Source organism: Callionymus lyra, chromosome 14 (assembly GCF_982586985.1).
Source record: "Callionymus lyra chromosome 14, fCalLyr1.hap1.1, whole genome shotgun sequence".
NCBI lineage: Eukaryota > Metazoa > Chordata > Actinopteri > Syngnathiformes > Callionymidae > Callionymus > Callionymus lyra.
This window is the reverse complement of record NC_141831.1, coordinates 18,067,952-18,091,315: the sequence shown is the minus strand read 5'-3', so window position 1 is coordinate 18,091,315 and position 23,364 is coordinate 18,067,952. Positions and strand designations below refer to the sequence as shown.

Below are 23,364 nucleotides of genomic sequence, written 5' to 3'. Positions count from 1 at the left end.
GATGTCAGCGTGGAGTCTCCTTCAAAACGAGTCTTCATATCTTTGTAGATCAAGAGGTGGAGCCTCGAACCTTTTAGTTTACATACTGTATGTTTCCACTGCCAAGGAAACCAGCTCAGGCTCTCTTGAGCAAACACACTCACCAAACAGGAAGGCTACCTGTTGACGGCTAGGTAGCTCCGGACTGCCAGGTAGGACACGTCGTTTTTCTTTTTTTGAAACTCTAAAATAAGACACACAAAGTTTACAAAGGAGTCAGAAATATGTTGTATAAAGTTGATCGATAATAGATGTTGCAAACACTGGAAAAATGGCTTGAAAATAAGTAATTGAATCATAAATGTGTTTTTATTTCCCAAAAATAACAGTAGAAAAGTTGTGTAGAAGAAAATCTATATAAATTGAGAAACTTAGAAATAGTGTTGCTTAATGGGAAGATTTAAAATAACGAAAAATAAAGGTTTTCAATTCATATTTGGATAGTTAGAGCGTGTTTTATGGGCGTTGTTCAATCATGAGCATAATTATAAACGTTGTTATGGTTCACCTCAAAACAGATTGAGGTGAAATCAGTCTGTAATAAGAAGTTATTATATTAAATACTGTAAGAACAATACACCTAGGAAAGCTAAAAATAAAAAAGCACCATGGATCCAAGATGAACGGGGTACAAGGTTGTCCTGGGATTTAAAGAAACATTTACCAGAGAAAAGTTGTGTTTATTTGAGAATCATTCAAGCGGGGCAGCACACACAGAGTTCCTTTTATGAAGTTGAATCAAGCTCCAAGGTAACAGACCAGTGGCTACAATAATACAGTTGGAATTCATCAATAGAATATGTTGTGTGATGGAATTATAACAAAAGTAGTATGAGCCAACAAAACTTCTGAAGTGGATCTATTTTTCGGTTATAAACAACCGTATGAGACAGCACAGACTATGTCATGTTATAACTTTCATAATAAAGCTGAGGGAAAACCTGAACTTTTTAAAGATTCCTGTAAACATATCAGGGAATAATACCCCTGGCATTCAAGAAAAGGAGCAAAACACCATAAAGGCAGATAATAGGGGAGCTGGTATTTCGGTCACACTAACAAAAGCTGCTGTCAGACAAAAGAATGGTGTGTGATTGTGTTACTGGAAAACAAATATCCACATGCAAGCTACATTCCAGAGTTATTTTCATCAATCTGTGATCAGTGTTTAAATACTTGTTTCTCTTCACAGGATCTGCCGCAAGAGATCTCAAAATATTTTTTAAAGCATCAGTTGACTATTGGATCCTTATTCAAAAGCCCTCCAGATTAATTTGCACGTGTGACGGTCAAAAAATGTTTACTACCAGGAAAAACAGTCTGCCCTCACCAAGTCTGGAGGATCCCTTCTTCGCTCTCTCTTCATCCTCCTCGCTGTTTGCCCTCTCCTCTTCCACGTCGCCTCCCGGTAGCATCGACAGTGGAGGCGGGATAGAAACGGACCTTATCCTGGCCGCAGAGCTCGGCCAGGCTCTGCTCGAGAAGAATGAAGAGCTAGCTGCCTCGCTGGAGCAGAGAGACCGGGAGGTGGAGGTATGAGGAACATTCAAGGATCATTTGTCACGTTGCAGACAGTCAAGGTCAACAGCTGCTTGTAAAGTGTAGAGAAGCTGCTGGATCTCTGACCAAAATACGTAGAATAAATGTATGTCTGTGGATATACTACATTTTTTTTTAATGATGCAAGTTTTTACTGATAAAGATTGACTACAAATATCCAATATAAATAAACTACAAACAAGACATACCTCTGTCAAGGGGCTAATTTCACAAAACTATAAATAAATAAAACATGTAAAACCATCTTGATCTTTTAAGTATATATTTTATTGAGTTTTATTTTGATTGTTTAAGCGCTTTGTGACCCTGGTCTGGAAAAGTGCTCTATAATTATAATTTACTTACTTACTTACACTCTCAACTTTTTTTGGCATTTAAAAAATAATTTTTGATCATATCTTAGTGGGTAAAAGCAGAATACATTAAAAGCCATAGAAGTAAACAAAGAAACCTTCAAAATAAATCAAAACCCAGATGACACTACATAACAGCACCAAAATCATATCATTAGTTTTTCTTTCCTATATTCACATTAATGTTTCTGTTTTGTTAAGTTAATTTGCTTAATTTGATATAATAAAAGGGTTTTGCTTGTGGTTGTTTTATACACAGTATTTTGGGCTTGTAATTATCTATAAAAAATCGATAAAACAAGAAAACTAGATAGCCATCCAAAAATAGACTCACTTACATATTCAACTATTTCCACATGTTGTTTTTTTTAATAGCATTTTTTTTAAAGTTAGTTTTAAATACAAACATCTTGATAACGACCTCATATCCTATTTTTACTTTCATTATTTATTTATTTTTCGTATCTACATTTTTTTTCTAAAAATACGTTTAGACTTGTAAAGTTTACTTTAATAAGTTACATTTTACCAACATAATCAGACTTTTGCTTCACTAAAGCCCCAAAAGAACAGATGCACACTTGATAATGAAAGGTAAATTTAAGTTAATAAGTTAATTTGGGATTGTTGTTATTACTGTAAATGATAAAAGATCTAAATTTGAGCCACCATCCCTTACTTTTCGCAGCATCCTCCTGTATTAATCGCTGCATTAATCTGTTCCAGGTTTTGCAGCAGGAGAAACATGTGCTCATGAGGAAGCTGGAGATGAACGAGCTGGCATCAGGGCAGAAAGAAGCCGAGCTGAATGGAGACTTGTCCAGCCTGAGGTCAGAGCTGGAGAGACATCAGAGCAGCGGCCGAGACAGAAGGAAGGATGAGAGCGAGCAGCTGACACAGTTATCCAATCATAACCAGCGACTGGTCGAGCAGCTGGCAGAGGTTGGTGGAGCCCTTTGAAAAACTAGCACAACTTTGTAAGAAGTAGTTACAGATACTTACTTAATTATAACCATTAGGTATATATAATGCAGGGTTGAGGTTTTGATGATGTAATGGAGTTCAAAATAGCACATGAAAACATTTTTTAAAGTTTAAGTCTAGTTTCATTCCAGACAGCAGCAATGCTGAGAAACAGGTTTCTAAAGTGTCATATGTGTCATGCATTGAACAAAAAAAAACAACAACTCAATGATTCTAACCTTTTACTGTCACAGGCCGTGACTCTGGAGCACACCTTGAGGACTGAGCTTCGTGCCATCAGAGAGGAAATGGAAGAATCTTCATTCAGCAGGAGTATCAGCTCCACACAGTTAGACAACATCCAAGCAGAGGTATTAACCCTCACGATTCTGGAACACTTTTTTCATTTCACATTTTTATTATTTAATATGCTCTCTCTTTCTCCCTCATTTGTTGTAGAGAATTGAAACTATCTCACCCCATGGTTATTATTTTTTTAGTTCTTTCCCTATTGAACGTTAACGCGTTTCCGAAGAAACACCTCCATCTAGTGGCCTTAAGTGGTATTGTGCTCAGAGGTAAACTATTTTAGCTTCAATAAAAACATAGCAAAATAATGAATGACAGCAGGCTTTATGATTGTAAAAATCAATTGATTTTCTTTTTTAAACAATGATAAATCATGTGTTTTCATTGTAATTTGTGCCATGAAAAATAATGAGATAATAAAAAAAAAATACATTACAAATAAAAACTATTCACATGTGGGAAGTGTTGTATGGATGTAGATTTGTTTCTTTATTACTCAATCAAAACTTGATAAAAAAAGGAATATTATCAATATAAGAAAAACGACTGAACACAAAGCATAAAGTGAAAAATTAAAGTTCAACATACAGATTATAATGCTTTTAAAAAATCCATCTATTGATCTGCTCCACTTGTGCGTTGTTGCCCTGCCCTACAGAACAGAGTTTTGGTGGAGCGACTGACTCACATGGACGCACAACTGAAAGCGTCTCAGGAGGATGTTGACAGGCTGCGAATGGAAAGACAGGGACTGAGGCAACGAGTGTTGGACCTGCAGGGGAAGCTGAGAGACAAAGAATCTGAGGTGAGCCAGAGGGAGACCGAGACACACTGAGAACTAACCCTCCATCACTAACAATACTAAGACCAATGTTCTGATTGCTGCTCTTCTGTTTTCTGGGTACGTCACCGTGCATGTGTAGATAGAGCAGGAGCAGGGGGTTGTGTTTGAGCTGCGAACCTTAAATCGCTCTCTACGACAAAAAACCCTCAACCTGGGAGAGGAAAACATCCTGGACAATACAAACACACATCCAATGTCTCTGCTTAGTGAGATTCAGCAGTCCCAGGTACATGCTCACAACACACACACACACACACACACACACACACACACACACACACACACACACACACACACACACACACACACACACACACACACACACACACACACACACACACACAAAAAAAAATCCTTAGAATTATACTAATAAACTGCCAATAATACACTAATGCTTGTATCCAGCTTTTAGAAACTTGACTTCCATTTATATGATGTCACAATAACAACACTAATTTGAACATACAGTAAAAAAAGGATGGTGTAATATATATCTAAATACTTCTCTAACAAGCCAAAAGTAATTGAAAGTTTTGTCTCCAGGCCACAGAGGCGCTCCTCGCTCACTCCACTGTCCTGCACACCAGAGATGAAGCAATACAAACACTGAAGGAGCAGGTCTGTGTGATTATTATATATTACTAATAGACTTATATAAATATATACATATTGATATCTATGAACATTTTCAGAGTCAGATTCAGATTTATTTAAAAATAATAATGGTGTAATATGTTATCTTTTTATTTTCTTAATCTCTAAAAAATATGTTGACCTACACAAATAAACATATGTTTCTGTATAATATCCTATATAATAATTCTGTATAATGAAAACAATGTATAATATGTACAGAATAAATATGAATGAGTAAATATTGTATATATTTTAAACAATAACAGTCTATTAGTAAAAGGATAGTTTAAAGTTTGACAGTATTTGGTTAAAAGCTATAAAACAAATGTTTTTGTAATAATATATACTATTACCATTTCTGTTTATTTTTGTTGCAGGTCATGTCACAGCAAGAAGAAATAAATGTTTTACAGGAGGAACTCAAGCCATTCAGAAACAGTCCAGGAAAGCCAAGTTATAGGTGAAAAAAAAGAGACTTGAAATATTATCAGAGCTAACTTCAACTGCTAAAATTGTTTATCAAATATCCTCGTCCAGTTTTCTAGAAAGTGAACTGAACACAGTGCGACAGGAGAAAGACTCGCTGACCCAACAGCTGCTTAACACCATCAGACAGAAGGTGGCGCTCTCTCAGGAGCTAGATGCCTGGCAGGTCAGACACCTCATCTGTATTTGTTATAATTGATTTTTGTATTTTTAGTTTTATTTGTTTTTAATCACACTGCGTTCATATTACACAATAATTTAAATGTAACATTGTATTCTCCCTCACTTTAATTGACTTATAGTTAAATCGTTATATAAAAAATGTTCCCTTGTACATATTTAATGATAAAATACCAGTTGATATGTATTTATTTCAATTGTATATTTGTGTATTTATTTTAAGGTTTTCAATTTTTGTTATAATTGCATTATATTATGTACCATTATGTACCATTATGTTTTTATTTTTAATAGCATCTCTATTATAATAGTATACAGAAAATGAAATCGTCATGGTTACTGTTATGGTTTTGATATTGAGGACATCACCTGCTAGCAACTCATAGTTGATGCTGGTCAGGTTGTCAGACATGACTCATGGACTGACGTCATTTTCCAGGAGGACATGCGTCTGGTCATCAACCAGCAGGTGCAGCAGAGGGAGGAGGACCGACAGAAGGAGCAGGAGCGAGAGAGAGAACACACTCATGGCTTACAGAGAAGCAAATCTCTGAGAGTCAAGGGCGAAGCAGGGAAAGGATTCTTTTCCTTTTTCAAAGAAAAGTGACGGCAGCATCGCTTATCCACCCTCCACAATGTTTACAGATAAAGACCTCATATTTGAATATATTTGTATTTATGAATGTACAGTGTAGAAATATGTTTTTAGATGTTTTTATATATTAAAATAAGTTAATTAGCTCATGCTTGTGTTGCGTTTTATTCATCACACCAGTTCACGAAAACCGGTGACAACATTTCTAACATCACAGAAATTCCTCAGGAAAAAGTGTTTTTCCTTTCAAGGTCAAAACCCATCAATTTGAGTCATTACTGACCAATAGATGGCTGTGTGGGGGGGGGTGAAAAAAGTTCACTGGAGGGCTTTAGAGCGCCTGCTGAACTCACTGATCCTCATTTTCATCTCCTTTTTTGATAAGATGTAATGTTTTTGATGTCTAATTAATTATTGCAGTTTTTGGGAAACACACGTTTTCCCGTCATAACTAGAGAGGATGTTCAGTGAGGTAAACTCTTGGGACCTGTGCTAACAGTATGTCTTCATAAAACAAATCAAAACAACTAAAAATATAAACACAAATGTATATTAGCCATGAATACACATATCGTATTTTTGTCTCTTTAAGTCAGACAATGTTACAATAATATTCTAATATAAAAAAACAAGAGTTTAATTTCATACAAATATTATTTTTAATAAATAGGATACAGTCAAAATAGACAGTAGATCAGGTTCATAGCTCACTCACACATAGCAGAGGTAATAAATAAAACATGTGCAACACTTAAAAAGTCAAATAAGACTTCAAAGTCATAAAGAAAATATCACTGATCTCATTCACATGCCTTTCTATCATCACATTCTTAGTTGGGTTTAAAATTAAGCAGAAACAATAATTAACATGTAAATTCTGATCACTCATACAACCAGTGTTTGTGTAAATAAAACTGATCCTTCACTTTGTTTTTAAAGAATAAAAACAAAAATATGGTGGATTCATTAGCAAGGTAAAGTCGTTTGTTTATGTTATTACCATAGTTTGGTTTGTTTGTTGCTTTGTATAACCACTATTGTTGACATGCTATGATAAAGAATCTATCAGCAAAACTATATTAAAAATAAAAAGAGTTTGTGCTAAAATGAAAATATTCTAATATCACAAGAGGACGTATTTTAGTTTATGTAGATACATCATTTATATATATTTATCTATAGATACAGTATATCTACAGATATATCTATATATAAAAATTAGGTTTTATCCAGCAATCTTTTGTCCAAAAGGCAAGATGCTTTCGACAATTCGAAAAGTTCCCTCAGTGTGAAGAGGTAGATCACTGTAAATGGTTTTGACAGTCGCAACAAAAATCCCAGGAATGTTTCCCTCAGACATTTGTGATCTCTGGACGGTATTTTGCAGTTTCGTGTGATGCTTCGGCAGTGAGCGCAGAGGATTAACCCACAGAGACACCCAGACCCACTTGTAGTTTGTCACCACGGTGGTTCACGAAGGCGCCCATGATGAGGGTGGCAGGAAGTGGAGTCAGCCGCTTCTCCAACACACCTCCAATTATGCAGCGGCTATTTAGCATCCCTGGAAATACATGCAGAGATGTCAGATACTTTTCCTCCTCGCTTCAATACCAATCCCTGCAACAGGTGATGAGTAGATGGTATTCGCTTTTTCAGAGCTCACTAGATGCTGAGTCAGTCGAAAAATAAGTGAGGTTCAATTGAACTTGTGGTCCAAATCCAATTTATATCAAGGAAAAGTGTCATCTAGTGGCTTTTGAAAGAAGATAAAGGTGTAAAAATATCAGCAAACTTAAATATTGAGACATCTTTTTTAACGATATCGATATTCAACAGCACTAGCGATTTTATTTTATTTTATTTTATTTTTTTGGCTTTCAAATCATTTTTTAATTTTTTTAGCATAGTCTTTTAATTAAGTGTAAGTAAAACCAAAAGAAAATAGATTCTTTTATATACAATTCACATGTAAATATTCATCATGTTTTGGATTTTTGTGTTGCAATTAAACTTACGGCCACTAGATGGCAGCAGTTATTAAGTCCTACAACTAGAGGAACCACAAAATACTGCAAAATCCCAGTGGCAACTTAGGGTGAGAGGATACAGTTGACTTTTAAAGCTGAAATTTGGACATTTGAGTTCAAAGCAAATGAAAAAGGAACGACTACGTCAAGAGTCGTGTGGTCTGTAAATTCTGCAACACCAGAGTTAAGTACTCGGCAATATTACAAACATATCCTTGTTCCAAAAGTATCGCAATAATCTCATCATTGCCTCTGTGTTGTGATATGTATGACCAATTCACACCCCTAATGAAGTGGGGAGATTGTTTAATGAAACCTCTTCAGCTCATCACCAGCTATAACTAACCTCTGAAGACCATGTTAGCCTCTGGGAGCTCCAACTGGTAGCCAAGTGAAGTCGTCGTCTCCTGCGTGCGTGTGCTGGCTTCAAACTCAACCCCCACTTGGATCTAGAAAACAAAGGCTCAATGAGTTGTAACTCAAACACTCACCAAAGAAATGTTTACGTGTCGTCAGTGTTGGCCCTTCAAATACCTGCTTGTTAGCTCTGTGATAGTAACTAGCATGTGCACCTCCTTTACCAACATTTAGTGTTGCTGTCCAGTTGGGCCCTGGACAAAAAAAAAAAAAGTGTTTAGTGATTAGGAAAAAAAGTAGCCAAAGGATATAAAAATACTCTCACTTGAGTATTGTCCAGCCAGAGTGAGGATTCCTCCCTCCTCTGCTCTTCCCCTGTGGTAGACCAGCTCTCCACCCAACACCAGACCCGAGGAGATGCTTTGCAGAAAGTGTGCCACGAGAATAACTGAGTGAAGACGAACATGAATAACAAATTATGCATGGTTAAAATAATCAACAGGATCCTAGAATGTCATAATACTATTGTCACAAGTATACAGTTGTTCTGCATATATACACATTCAATGATATTTATTTTGGTTTGTTGTTTAGTACTTAGTGTATATATTACTAGTTGTTATTACTCATATTACTATGTTGTCTTCTGAATGTTGGTTTGGGAAAAAAAAAACTGTTTTTCTGAAATGGTACTAAATAAATATATTGTTATGAGAAAATCAGAAGCACTAGTTTAGCTGGAACCAAACCATTTTTTTTCCAAAACTACAAAAGCATTAATTAATAAAAAATAAGGTAGCTACATTTTATAAAAAGAAAAAAATAGTTGGATTTAAAAAAATTTAAATAATGAAAACCAGATGGAGGAAAGAATGAAACAATTAAAATAATTGAATTGACCCACTGACAATAAAATGTTAGATAAACCAAATTAATTCATAAAGCTTAAATTTGTAGATTGTGGCACATGTCAGTAGAGCTTAGGCAATAGAGAAAATAAAAGGTACTATTATGTGTAATTTGATCTCTCCAGATTAACTCTTACACCACCTGTCGTCTTACCGGACTCTCTGAGGACGTCTGGGTTAGCGACCGTCACAGCAGCAGTGAAGTCGTTCCCTCTGTACTCAGTCTCAAACTGCCACGTGACAAACTGAGACTGCTGCGTCTGAAGTACAAAACAGTTGTTTACAGAGGCTATCGAGCGGCTCTTTGCGATTCTCACGTGCCAATCAAGTCATCAAGAGTTCATCAAATGAGCGCACCTGGAACACTGTCCTGGCTCGTACTCTCTCTGTGAGATGCAATAAAGCATGAGCGTTCAGACTACCTGAAGAATCCATCTCCCCGATCAACGCCGGAGCATCCTGCAAGTATGAACATTGACTCAGCAGTGTTATCTCTACTATACTTGGGCGTATAATTGAAATATGACCTTGTCTTTGCTGTAGTCATCAGACTGAAGGTGCTCCACGTGGAATCGGTAATAGGAAGGATTGACAGCACTGAGGTGAAGAGCATGACTGACCTACGAAGACACACAAAACTAGCATTAGAAAATATCAATATGACGATGCATCACAATAGTTTATTCCTAAAACTGTAATGATATACAATAGCACTTTATCGATCACTCAAATATTCATGGCGTTTATTTATTTTTGTGTTGCAATTAAACTTAAGGTCACTAGTTGGCAACATCATTTTCTCCGTGCCAAAGTAACAACAAAACCAGCGAAATGGCAGCAATGAGTAAAAACGAAAGGAGACAGCAGGCTCCAACAGCTTTTAAAGCTGATGTTTGATATCATTTTTTAAAGTAAAAAAAAAACCTTACCAGGTACTGGATATTGCATGTTGCTCCAGGTTGTTTGAGACTGTTAACGCACTTTATTGTGCATTGTTAATATAAGTTTACATTTTTGTTAATATTTTTAAAAAAATCACTTCCCTACAAGTACTTTCACATATGATTAGAAAAAGTATTTGCTCATTATTTGTTGTAAAATCTAGAAAAAAGGGTTGTTTCTGTGAAAGAAACAATAAATCGTTGTACCATCAGTATCGCAATATATCGCATCGTCACACATGTATCATGATACGTATAATATCGCCAGATTCTTGCCAATACACAGCCGTACACAAAATGCATTTTATCTACCATTGATTGAGCAGATGTTTGAGCTCACCTTGAAGAAGCTGCTGAGAGTCCTATTGACAACCATCTTGACTCCTTCGATTTGTTGAGGAAATACATCTGATAGAGAAGAAATAAATGTCATACCATCATATCTGGGTTAAAAATGGCTCAAAAACACTTGTCATATTTGGTGTCTCACAAGTTAAATCGAAACAATTATTTTTTAAATACTGTCCACCTTTAACAATTTGGTTAAAGTATTTAATCAGACATCTACCTTTAGAGAAAACCGAAAACCTTTAATAAGATACGGCAGCCAATTTTTTCAGAGAAATATGGCGTTATCTCATATAATATATATTAAAATGATATCGGTATATAATGCTTAAATAATTACTGTGTGCGTTGATATGATACGATTATATTTCAAATTGTGTGTGTTATCTTGCTTCATTCTTTTATTATGCACTATATACACAAATAAAAATGTGTAACATACAGACACAAATCAGGGTAAAAAAAAACGTAGCTGCTCATTAAAATAAATACAAATAAATATATAAATAAATAATAAATAGTCAGCAGAGCAAAGAAAAATGGAGAAGACAATAAAACCTCCTCTTTAAAACACATATAAAAAATAAATATATGTTTTAGTGATACCTTTGCAGCTTCTATGAAGGGAGTGAAAGCTGCCTGGGTTAGGGAGACGTCCATCTCTTCTCTCCCAGCGTGGAGGACGGTCCCAGTGAGCAGGATGGTTGTCCCAGCGAGAAGGAGCAGGGTCTGTGGAGAAAGGCCAGTTCTGATGGCCTGGAGTGGAAGACACTGCCAGAACGCTGCCCATGAGGGCGGGGTATCACCTACAAACACAAAAGTAATTAAGAATAAAGATTAAAAAGAAAAAATGGAAAGAATACTGCTTTTGATCCACATGTACACCTACATATAAAGAACAATAAATCGGTTTCACTTTTTTTTTTTTAAACACAAAAGAATCTCAGGTGAAACCAAGTTTAGAAAAAAATGAGACATGGTATTAAAGTCAATAGTTTTTCATAGATAATGAATGTGTGACGTCAACATAGTTTGACGTGGGTTAATAAGAGTAACAATGAATCAGGATAAATGCAACCAATCGGGTTATTTCAAATATTTCTTTTCACTTCGGTCCTCATGACGACATATTTGTTGATAGATGAAAGATGTTTACAGGAGCAGGTGCACAAGCAACGCTAGCTAGCATGACCTTAGCATCCTCTCCGGTTGCCACGTCTCTTTTGTGTTAAAATGCTTACCTTAAAGGTGTGCTTCGCTCTGTAAGGTCAAAAGCGGAACCGATTCCCACACATGAGGTGAGATGCGTGTATAAAAGAATGTAAAGGAAGACGATGAGACCTGGTACTTGGATGCTGCTGCATACTAGTATCCTCTCATACAGATGTGATGAGCAGCATTGTGTGACGCTAATTCATAGAGTAAATCAATAATATAAGTAAATATGTTTATTTGAATTTAGTTATTCTCTTTGCTGAATTACATTTTTTTTTGTTGTAAGTTAGTTTGTAAGCGATGGTTTGCCAGGGAAAGTAGTTCCGCGCTGTTGTTTCCAGACGGAACTTTTATTCCGTGACACCGCCTGCCATGCAGGCTACAGGTGAAGTACGACTTTGATTCGCTGAAACGAAGAAGGTCATCACTGAAATGGCGATCTGTTATTTTTACTCTGACCTTTTTTTTTTTATTCAACTAAAACACCTTTTTTTTTGGGATTTTCAAGACATGTGATCAACAATTTAGGGTAGTATATGTTTCCCTTTGAACTGTCGCATCGCGTCAATTTTGGGGGGCATATTATGCCCTTTCTTCTTTTTTTTGATTCACGGATCAAATCATGTCGGATTTAAGGTCGATTTTATTGGTGGGAGAAGGGAACTTCTCGTTCTCTGCCACTTTGAGTCGGTTCTACTCGTCCACTGAGACTCGGATAACTGCCACTTGTCTGCAGGAGAAAGATGCGGCACTGCGGCAGGAACACGCAGCCGATAACATTAAGATCGTGGAGGAGTCTGGTGAGGTTTTTTTTACCCTTTTTTAAACCTTATTTTAAACTTCCTTCCTGCTTATTTTCATTCTTCAGGAGGAGCTGTGCTCTTTGAGGTGGACTGCACAAAGCTGGCGGAGTGCGCTGCTCTGCAGGCTTGTGTTTTCGACCGTATACTCTTTAACTTCCCTCACTGTGGGAGAAAGAGTGGGGTTAAAAAGAACCGGCAACTTCTCAAAGACTTCTTCCTCAGGTGTGCACATTTGTAAACATGACATTCAACCAGGAAGAAAAATGATCTAATAATCTGAAGGAAAAAAAGGCATCCCTGTGATGCTTATTTATTCATTTTTATGACTACATGGTATCTTTTAAATTATAACCATCCACAGGAATCTTGCTTTTTGTCCACTATCTAAAAATGAATACATTTCTTCTGTATGTTTACCTCAGCTGTGTTCAGTTTTTGGCTGATGAAGGAGAAGTCCATGTATCCCTGTGTAATGGACAGGGTGGCACACCAGTGGACCAGCCACGGCGAGAGTGGTTCAACAGCTGGCAGGTGGTTGCCATGGCAGCTGAAGCACACTTAATCCTGAATGATGTCCACAAATTTGAAAGTGAGAAATACCAAAGCTACAAATGCACTGGTTACAGGTAAGGCAATATGGTGTTATAGTTGGCATTTAAAAACAAATTTACATTTTTCCCTCATTCAATTTAAAAAGTACAATAAATCCTTTTTTTCATCTTAATTTAAATTAATTACATACAGCAGCCCTAACAGTTAATACCCCTTTGTGCAGGAGTCAAGATAAAGGCTTTCATTTGGAGAATGCCTTGCTTCATGTGTTCACTCGAAGCCTACCTTACGGATCCACTCAAGTAATTAAGCTGGAGGAAGATGTAGAAGGAGAGAGAGTCCAGTACAATATGCCAGCAGAGCTTAGTGATTATATGTCCAGGTACATCCAAAACTATTTCACAGTTTTTACAATAAGCTAAAAATGTATCATTGTCTGTTGTCTTTCATCAGGGACTTTCTCGCCCCTGATTCTGTCCATCCTGTGAAATTAGTACAAGATTTTATTCTCAATGGGGTCACTGAAAGCTGGTCCGTCTCCATAACAACTGCGACAAGTCCTTTCCTACTCACAGCAAAACAATGGCAGATGAACCACTGTGGTGTTGAAGGAGAGCAATGTTACTGGATTCACCCACTTCAGAAAGACTTCAACCCTGACACCATGTTGGTCAAAGAAGTGGAGGAACTGAATCTCTTGGACAGTCAGGAATGCACAGACGAACAAAGCAGTTCATCTGAGAAATGGCTGAGAAACAAACCTGCAGATGGACCAAGATTTTTATGCTCACATACAACTGACGGAGACGAGGATCTTTATATGCTGCGGCCATCGTTGAGCGCATATTCAAGTCAACTTTTAAACAAAAATCCAAATTGGAAAATTGATTCAGAAAGAGATAAAGGGACTGATGTGAAGCATGAAAGTGCAGACGCATGTAAAAAGTTAAACGGAAGCTGTAATGGTGTCACATGTGAATTGTCCGGCGTTAGTGGTCTTGTTTTTAGAAGTTTACCTGTCAACTTCTGGAATGTACCAGTTTTCCATGAACTTTTCCTCAGAGGTGCTTTCTCCTCTCAGCTAGAGTCACTGGAGATTTTTGAACAATTGTTTGAAAGTATTCTTTCTCCCTTCGGTGTTTCCATTGTTGCAGAAGAAGGAGGTTTTAGATTAATGACACACCCATCTGGTTTAGTTGGAAAAGTTCTCTCAAGGTCTTCCGGGAATATAACTAATGACATTAACGTCACCATATCTTTAAATTTGGACCTCCTCGCTGTTGTTTTGTTTTCCATCCCTGACTGGCGGTTACTGTGGTCACGGGACCCACGTTTTTTAAAACAATTTGCACTCCTTCCACCGCCAGGAACAACCTATCATCCATTCTCTCTCTTCCCTGAAATGTTCAGCTTTGATATAAGCTTCTGGATTGGGTCGAGCTGGGAGGAGCTAAAGTTTCACTCCCTGGTGCGGGAAGCAAGTCGGGGAAGTGTGCAGCAAGTAAAGCTCATCGACAAGTTCTCGCATCCAGACCTGAGCCAGACCAGCTACTGCTACAGGCTCATTTATCAGTCTCACACATACGCCCTGTCACACACACAAGCCCTCAAGTTCCACAAAATACTGGAGTCTCTACTTTTCTCTCGTCTGCAGGTCACTATCAGGTAGTTGCCAAGTTAGAAGGCAAAGGATTAACCTGGGCGGAGCTAAGTTTAACTTTTTTTTCTTGGTAATCAGGTCATTAGCTGACTAGAGGATAATAGGAACAATTAATATGTTGTGCAAAGAGAAATGTCTCATAATATAATAATGTAGGAATGCTGCTTGAATCTGTAAATGTTTTATATTTAATTTAATATTCTGTTTAACAACCTATTGACTGTGCAGTATAAACCATTTTTTACAACTTTGTTTTCCTTTCTGAGACTTTACATCTTGTTTAATTTAAAACATTTGATGAATGCTTGAACATGAATTAGTTTGTTAAAGTGCAAATACATGGATTCGGATCAAGACGAAAGTTTTTCCTCGCAAATGTCTATTTGCATTTACAAGCAGGATGTGTTCTATCAAATCCTTGAGGACAACAGCAGATTATTCTTTCACGTGCTTAACTATCATGCTCTCTGACCTTGCTTTTAAAATCCACACTAAATAGGCTTTTTTAATTAACGTAATTGTAGTGCAGACCGCCATCATCTTTATTGTTATATCTTTTATGTTTGGGTTGATTTATAGATTATTTTTGCGTTTAATTGCTCAAAAAATGTTGTCCAATATAGTCGATGTGTTTTATCTCTTACTTGGGAAATAATTGTACTTGTTGTCGATTATTGTTTGTTTCTCCTCCAGATCCATGTAATACATTATTGTTGTACCTTGTTTGTCTTGTTTCAACGTTATCGTGTCTCTTGTTTTGCATATTAAAGTTAATCTTAACGCGCTTGATTTGGTATCCATGGAGATGAGGCATGTTGTTGTAATGCTTCTTGGTATCCACGGGGGGCGCTGTCACTGCGACTAGTGCCGAATATGTCCGAGTCGGAGAGACGATTCGGTAAACATGGCGGCCAAGGCGCTTCGGCAGCGAACAAGGAGAGGCAGCAGACAAGATGCAAACAACGTCAACACACAGGCAGATGCTCGGCTACAAAAAGAGGAGAAAGGGGCCGACGATTGCAAAGTCACAGAAACCAGACAAGAGTAAGTATAAAAAAGAAATGTAGGTTTTGGACTCTGGAGTTTAGGTTAACGTCCACTAGCTTAGCGAGCTAGCCACGCGAAACGATTCTTTTTGAATTTGTGTTTTTATTTTAATACAAAAATAGTCACGTTTGATCGCCCGGAATGCCTTTTATAATCGTGTTAAATTGTGTCGTTTTCAGTGTTTTTAAACGATAAATAAAACAGCATCCCTCCATTCATTCATGCAGCTGTCAGACTAATGTCATATTTATTCAGTCACGTGACACAATCCATTGTCATTTCCGTTCAAAACCTAAAGTACGGATAATAAATAACGTGTTCTAGTCTAGAATGATCTAAAATAAATGGTATGATCGGGTGTTAAATTAGCTGACGTGTCATGTCAAAGGTGTTGTGGAGAGCTGCTGAGCTTCAGTTGAGTACTAATCTGTTTAAGCTTGTCTCATATCTATAATCCACTATGAACTAGCTGTATTTTAATATAGTTTTGAGTTAAATTACTTGTAATCAATAACAATCCATAAAGTGAATGGAAGGGAGTTTCTTGAGGATTGTCTGCTGTGATCTCCCTCTCTCTTTGCGCTTGATGGAGTTTACTGACTCCTTCAAGAAACATCTTAAGACGTTTTTATTTGTTCAGGCTTTTCCTTGATTTTCTGGAACTCCTGTTGTGTTTTCAGTTTTATCTTGACCTTTAAAGTATATAATTTTTGGAGTATTGTTTTGATGGTTTAAGCGCTTTGTGACCCTGGTCTGGAAAAGCGCTATACAAATAAAAATTACTTACTTACTTACTTACTTATACAGTGATGTAGCAATTTGTATATTAAACCAAGAAAATGTTGGTTTTAATAACCGTTCATTAAAGGTGTTGCTTAAAGACAAACTCACAACAAGGCTCTGAAAGCTAGGGAACAACCCCCAATGTGGGCATACAATCAAATACATACACACATGGATGAAAATTCCCAAAAAGTCTTGTTGTAACCAGTCCAGAGCTCTTGCTGATTAAGCGTTAAGATGAGATGAGTTTTTTAATCCACATAATTCTATTTTTTTGCAGGTCATACTATTGTATTTTTGATTTTTCTTTTTCATTTCTGAACGTCCACAGTACAAAAAAGGTTGTAGACCACTGTATTAAGCAATGAACACGATATGAAATGTAAACATTTGAAATGAGATTTTGAAAGAAGCATTTTATTCCTATGTTTCTATTCACAGACCAGTTAGCAAAGGAGGGCAGGTTTGGGCACCCGAAGGTTCGACTGCATTCAAGTGTCTCCTCTCAGCTCGTTTTTGCGCCGCTTTGCTCAGCAACATCTCAGACTGTGATGAAACCTTCAACTACTGGGAGCCAGTGAGTCCTCAACAAATTCCTTTACACCATGCTTTTGTATTCAGATCCTTCTATTTTTACTTTGACAGATGCACTACCTCCTTTATGGAACAGGCATGCAAACATGGGAGTATTCTCCGCTGTACGCCATCAGGTCCTACGCATATTTATGGCTTCATGCTTTGCCAGCTTGTCTGCACGCTCATGTGTTGCAGACTAACAAGGTAAATATTCCTTACTCATTTGTGGGATCAAGATTAGTTGTAATGATTTCATGTTAGAATTATATCATGGCCAACATTTTATAACAATCTAATTCAGTAATTTGTATATGAAAAGGTTTAATTTGTTTTTGTTTAATATTGAAATTAATAATTGAATTTAAAATTGTGTATTGAAATTTTCAAATAAATTTTCTTTCTTTCATATCATTTATTGAATTAAAAAAAATGTTTTATTCTAACACCTAAAATTTGATATATAATAATTCAAATAATTCTCATTTCTTTTTTTAAGTTGTAGCCTTTAAATTCAACAAATAAATGTTTAATTGTGCCACCAGACAATAACAAGAGAAGTATGCATTGCATGATTAGGTGAAAGTTCGTAGATCGATAGTCTTTTGGTATTTTCTATTTAATTTAAAAGACTACGAGTTCAATAATAGATAATTTTAGAACATTTACTTATAATATTAAACTCTGTTATAAAACGTATATAAAATTAAAAAAATATTAAAAAAAAGAAGATTCTGTTAAATTATTTTTTAAAAATCAACCTTTCAATAAAGAAATTGATTCAATTGAATTATTCAAAAATGTAATTAAATTGTTAGAAAAAGAACTAAATGTAAATAAAAAGTTTTAACATTTCAAATGTTAAATTCAAACATTCAATATTCTAATGGCAACAACAAATTTAAGTTTGAAAATAAGCAGGTTTTAAATGTTAATGTTTGAATATAGGACTATGATTAGACCATTGCTTTTCATATGGTCTGGCTTTAGGTCACACCGCCTTCTACGTAGTGACAGATGTGACTCAAATCAAGAGACAAAAAACTATTTCCAAAGATAAAACAAGCCATTTGAATGATTTATACCTGGGATCCTCAAACCTGCTCATCTGCTGGTTGACAAAGTCACTTAAATATTCTTTGTTTTAAAAAGGAACATTGAGTACAGGTCCTTAAATATGTCTGTATGTATTATGTATTTGAATATTTGAATATGTATTTGTATTATGTCTGTATGAAATGCTTTTGAAAAAAACTTGTATATAAAAGAATAAAATTGCAACTTATTTAGCTCAATAAAAATCATGGCCTAATGACGAATGTTCTTTTGTTTAGGGATTTTCTCGTCTTTCTTTTTGCTTGACGGCCCCTAATAGCATTCACAGAATTGAATGTGGTCCTTGAAGAGTTATAATTGCCCACCCCTGTCTTAATTAGCTCTGGAAATATTAAATAACATTCACTTGGATGCGTGAAATGTCGACCTCTCCAGGCCAGAGAGAAATGTATTTAATGCAAATAAGAAGGACAAATGTTCTCTGTTTGTTTTTCAGGTTTTGGTGTTTTACTTCGTCCGATGTGTCTTAGCGTTCTGCTGCTGTGTCTGTGAGCTGTATTTTTACAAGTGGGTCAGAGATTTAACACAATATATGACATTTGTTTGTTGGAAAATAATATTTTGATGTGTGTGTGTGTGTGACTCAGGGCCGTTTGCAAGAAGTTCGGCCTGCATGTGGGTCGCCTCATGTTGGCTTTTCTCGTCTTGAGCACTGGAATGTTTTGCTCATCGGCAGGTTTGTCTCATAAATGCTTACCTCTTCAATATGAATGTTACTTTTTTGGTGTCCACACAAAAACCTCTGATTGATCCATCTTCTTTTTTGTCTCTGTAGCGTTCCTGCCTTCATCCTTCTGCATGTACACAACACTTGTCGCAATGACGGGCTGGTTTCAAGACTCCACCCCTCTGGCCATTTTAGGTGTGGCTGCTGGGGCCATTGTTGGGTGGCCTTTCTCTGCCCTCATTGGGTAAACAGTAATTAAATGTCAACTTAAATTCAAGTAAAACTTACTCCTAACTCCTCTGATCCTCTTTAGCATCCCTATTGCCTTCGATTTGCTGGTGATCCAGCGACAGTGGAAAAGTTTCATCGTCTGGGCAGTGGTTGCTCTGCTGGTGTTTTTGGTAAATGACACACCAAAGCATTTACTATATATTTATATTTTATTTTTGACCCAGGAATGTGATTTTTAAGAAACGTTTTTCTTCTTGTTTCAGGTTCCATTGGTGGTAGTGGACTCGTTATTTTATGGCAAAATGGTTATTGCCCCACTAAACATTTTACTATACAATGTCTTTACAACTCATGGGCCTGAGCTTTATGGTAATCAACATTTTTCATTTGTTTTTTTTTCTTACAGTTTATTCATTATCAGTGCAATATACCTGATTGTTTCTTATCCTGATTGTGTTGGTTAGTGGAAGCATTTGAAACATTATTTTGTTTGTCTTCAGGTACTGAGCCGTGGCCTTTCTACTTCATAAATGGTGTCCTGAACTTCAACCTGGTGTTCATCTTGGCATTGTTTTCTCTGCCTCTCACTGCACTCATGGAGACGCTGTTGCACAGGTTTAATGGTGAGAACTTGCATTATTGTTTAGCTTTAAATCTTGTGAAGGTTTAATGCCAAAAAATACATTATTATTATTATTATATTAAATTATGTTATATCATAAAAAAAGGTTGTTTGACCATAGCATTTTATCTGATATATTTAAAATGTTAATACTGTATTAAAATGTTTATTAATTATATTAAGCAAATATAGTTTAAAATATCAATTATGTTATGAGAAGTAAAACATTTTTATATCTAATTGTTATTGTTTTATAAATCCAAAATCCAATAAAATGCTTAAAAGAATTTTAATAACTTGCCTTTTTATTCTTGAAAAGTAAAACATCAATTAGCTTATTGGTATTTTCCTTGTTCCTTCTGTTTAAATCCCTAAATGGCTGCAACCTTTTTTATTGAGGCTTTTAAACGTGTCGAGATGAATTGGATGTTGTAAGTGGGGTTTAGTTACATTCTACGGCCATTTTATTACACCTTTTATTTTCATTTTTTGTACCCGGTCTTGTCGCTGGAATAGGCTGTAGTATGTCGATTAAAGGTGGGGTAGATGCTCTTCAAAACGAGAACGCTGCATTTCAATAAAAAATCCCAGGCCTCTCTTTTTTTTTCTTTTTTTTTTTAATTCTATTCCCGATACCAGGGAAGGAGGTATTGGAGTTTGACGGACATATGTCAAATCATTTCAAACCAGCAATTAAAAATGATTGGCAATAAACTGGATTTTAAAATTATTTGTTAATTGAATTCTTCATGTGTTTGTGTTCTGCAGTGCAGAACCTGGGGCGCCCGTACTGGCTGACCCTGTCCCCCATGTATCTGTGGATGCTGGTCTTCTTCACCAGACCTCACAAGGAAGAACGTTTTCTTTTCCCCATCTACCCGCTCATCTGCCTTTGTGGTGCCGTCGCACTCTCCTCTCTCCAGGTCTGTCATTGTTTTATTTCAGTCTTTTTTCCTCCAGAATATTCGCCCCTTACTTCTGATTTTGTTTTGTTTTGCATAGAAATGCTACCACTTCCTCTTCCAACGCTACAGATTGGATCACTACACGGTTTCATCTAACTGGTTGGCTCTGAGTGTCGTCATGCTTTTTTCAGTGCTTTCCCTGTCTCGCTCTGTTGCCCTCTTCAGAGGTGTGTCAATCAAAATCGTCTCTGTCACCGATTCAACTCTAACTGGATCTACTGTTTGTTTGTCATTTTTTAAATCTCAGGTTATCACGCCCCTCTGGACCTGTACCCAGAGTTCCACCGCATTGCCAAGGATCCATCGCTGCACTCGGTCCCTGAAGGTCGACCCGTCAGCGTTTGTTTGGGAAAGGAGTGGTACCGCTTTCCGAGCAGCTTTTTGTTACCACACAAGTATGTATCCGGCATCACCGACTCCTGCCATCGTAGTTGAAGCTCTTACAACAAGAGCCCAAAGTCTTAACGGCTTAAACTCTTCGCCAAATCATTTTATGTGGTTTAAATGTTTAAGATAAGGTAATGACAAGAGGAAAAGGTAGTAAAATCCATGATGAATAAAAGGAATTCGTTAGTTGAAGGAGGATAAACGGGAAGCTCAGAGTTCACGTGATCCTTGTAAAAACTCAACTCCTCTGACTTGCTCGCATGAAGTTATCACTTTATAAAGTTCTCCCCCGATGACAATCCTTGACTCTTGACCAATCACAGCAGAGTGGGTGTGGTTATGGCAAACAAGAATTTATTTCCAGAAGAAAAATTTCAGTAGGCGGGGCTTAAGGACATTTTCTAGAAATTCAATTATATTCGAAAGTATTACAAATGTAATGCATGATAAGTGAGAATGTATGTTTAAAAAACATGTACTTTCACGATGCACAATGTTCTTTATGCAGGAACAATTTAAAAATGGTAAACTAAAAACTCAAAAGTGTAAAAAAAAAATTCCCTAAACCTCTGTAATACATGTGTTTTGTTTTTTTTTGTTTTTTTCAGTTATTGATTGTTATGTTGCTCTTAAATATTATTTCAAACTGTAGTGAAAAAGTCTCAAAGTATTGAATATAACTTGCCTTAAGCTTAAGGAACCCTGGATGAAATGGCCCGTGACTTGGACAGCTAAAAGATTTTGGCCTCTTGTGTGATGAAATTTAACACTGACTTTTCAAGAAAAAGTTAAATGATAGTTTTATTTTACAGCTGGCAACTACACTTCATTCGATCCGAGTTCAAAGGTCAACTCCCTCAGCCGTATACGTCTGGTCCTCTCGCCACACAGATCATTCCGGCTCACATGAACGACCAAAATCTGGAGGAACCAAGCAGATATGTGAGTGAAACAAATGCTTGTTGAGTGGCAGTGCTGGATTTAGACGCCTATCCTTCCGCAGGTTGATTTACGGCAGTGCCACTACCTTGTGGACCTGGACACAGACGAGGAGACGCCACTAGAGCCACGCTACTCTGCAAACAAAGACGAGTGGAGCGTCATCGCCTTCAAGCCTTTTCTTCAAGCGTCGAGGTAAAAAGGTTTTCAGTGACATATTTCATAGCTCAGATTCAAACCTAGCAAGTTGTTTTTTCACCATTCGCTTAAATAGTTAAAGGGGGGTAGGTGTTCTTCAAAACTTTGTAATGCAATGTTACCTAATATTCATGTAAAGATTTAAAAAACTAACACTAACCAACTATTTCACATGTTGTGTTCCCCCTGCAGGTCGTCGCCACTCTTCAGAGCCTTTTACATTCCTTTTATATCAGAACATCACACCGTTTACAAGCGATACGTGATCTTGAAACCACGGCGGCAAAAGTCTCGTAACCGGACTCACGGCTGACCTTCAATTTCTAATATCTGAACAACAATCAATGATCCACCATCAGATCACCTCAAAAGCTATTATGTATATATGAGTGTGTGTTTGTGTGTGCGCGCTTGAGCGGCGTGTGTGTGTCTGTAGAACTATCTAACCCTTTAAGAACTTCATGTCTACATTTGAGTGTGTGTTTCTAGTTCGCTATTTTCTGTCTCAATCATGTCTCTCTGTAGAATATCGCAACAAGCTGTGTGTTATGAATGAGTAACTTACACAAAAACATGTCTTAATGTCAACCAGAACTTCTGGTATCATTGTGGTACTACGCTGTGTACATGTGTGTCCTTGCATGTTTGACGAGCGGCTAAGGTTGTTAATTTAAATCTGAATGTTAATTAAACTTGACTGTGAGAAGGTTGTTGCTGTTTTTATTTCAGACAATTATAAACACACGAAGAAATGTCTGTTTGTCTTTATTTAAAGACTCTGTCACGTAACAAACTTACAAACTCGAGGAGATTGAGTCGTTTGGACATGCCTCAGTGAATAGACGGAAAGCTGTGACACAAACATCTGAAACTCGAGTTAGCAAGCAAGGGCAGCATGACGGGGCCGTGCAGACAGATGTCACGAGCATGCTTTTGAATGTGAAATAAGAAACTGATCCTTGTGAGGTTTTTTCCTGAAGATCAGAGCCTATAAATGCGGCCACTTTTCGCACTATTGGGCACGTACAAAACCATCCACAACATCAAGCACTAAAACAAT

General features: G+C 36.7%; 4 protein-coding genes across 5 annotated transcripts; 3 read left to right on the top strand and 1 right to left on the bottom strand.

The window, feature by feature from the left end:
* Window positions 1-19: 19 nt before the first annotated feature.
* On the top strand, window positions 20-6,114 carry bicdl2 (BICD family like cargo adaptor 2). Of its 2 annotated transcripts, XM_087807440.1 has the most exons (10): window positions 22-191; window positions 1,232-1,572; window positions 2,679-2,894; window positions 3,170-3,286; window positions 3,883-4,029; window positions 4,148-4,294; window positions 4,612-4,686; window positions 5,082-5,164; window positions 5,242-5,356; window positions 5,810-6,114. In XM_087807440.1, exons 2-10 carry the CDS (start codon window positions 1,336-1,338, stop codon window positions 5,975-5,977), a joined length of 1,305 nt encoding a protein of 434 aa, XP_087663566.1. In that variant the 5' UTR covers window positions 22-191; window positions 1,232-1,335; the 3' UTR covers window positions 5,978-6,114. The 2 variants fall into 2 exon arrangements, with proteins under 2 accessions (XP_087663567.1, XP_087663566.1); XM_087807441.1 differs by lacking the exon at window positions 4,148-4,294 and having other exon boundaries at window positions 20-191.
* Window positions 6,115-6,600: 486 nt separating this feature from the next.
* Window positions 6,601-11,892, bottom strand: LOC148066264 (mitochondrial import receptor subunit TOM40B). The gene is made up of 10 exons (XM_087807599.1): window positions 11,788-11,892; window positions 11,153-11,352; window positions 10,539-10,606; window positions 9,785-9,877; window positions 9,615-9,716; window positions 9,412-9,517; window positions 8,675-8,797; window positions 8,527-8,603; window positions 8,339-8,441; window positions 6,601-7,526 (listed from the first exon to the last, which is right to left on the bottom strand). The coding sequence occupies exons 2-10, from the start codon at window positions 11,334-11,336 to the stop codon at window positions 7,387-7,389; spliced, it is 996 nt and encodes a 331-aa protein (XP_087663725.1). The 5' UTR covers window positions 11,337-11,352; window positions 11,788-11,892; the 3' UTR covers window positions 6,601-7,386.
* A 272-nt stretch (window positions 11,893-12,164) lies between these two features.
* Window positions 12,165-15,561, top strand: fdxacb1 (ferredoxin-fold anticodon binding domain containing 1). The gene is made up of 5 exons (XM_087807598.1): window positions 12,165-12,561; window positions 12,630-12,786; window positions 12,987-13,190; window positions 13,340-13,498; window positions 13,570-15,561. The coding sequence occupies exons 1-5, from the start codon at window positions 12,384-12,386 to the stop codon at window positions 14,783-14,785; spliced, it is 1,914 nt and encodes a 637-aa protein (XP_087663724.1). The 5' UTR covers window positions 12,165-12,383; the 3' UTR covers window positions 14,786-15,561.
* Window positions 15,562-15,676: 115 nt separating this feature from the next.
* On the top strand, window positions 15,677-23,006 carry alg9 (ALG9 alpha-1,2-mannosyltransferase). The gene is made up of 15 exons (XM_087807902.1): window positions 15,677-15,820; window positions 17,048-17,183; window positions 17,252-17,386; window positions 18,732-18,802; window positions 18,883-18,971; window positions 19,071-19,206; window positions 19,276-19,363; window positions 19,457-19,562; window positions 19,694-19,816; window positions 20,584-20,738; window positions 20,818-20,947; window positions 21,028-21,175; window positions 21,980-22,109; window positions 22,171-22,301; window positions 22,497-23,006. Exons 1-15 carry the CDS (start codon window positions 15,681-15,683, stop codon window positions 22,615-22,617), a joined length of 1,839 nt encoding a protein of 612 aa, XP_087664028.1. The 5' UTR covers window positions 15,677-15,680; the 3' UTR covers window positions 22,618-23,006.
* Window positions 23,007-23,364: the final 358 nt, after the last annotated feature.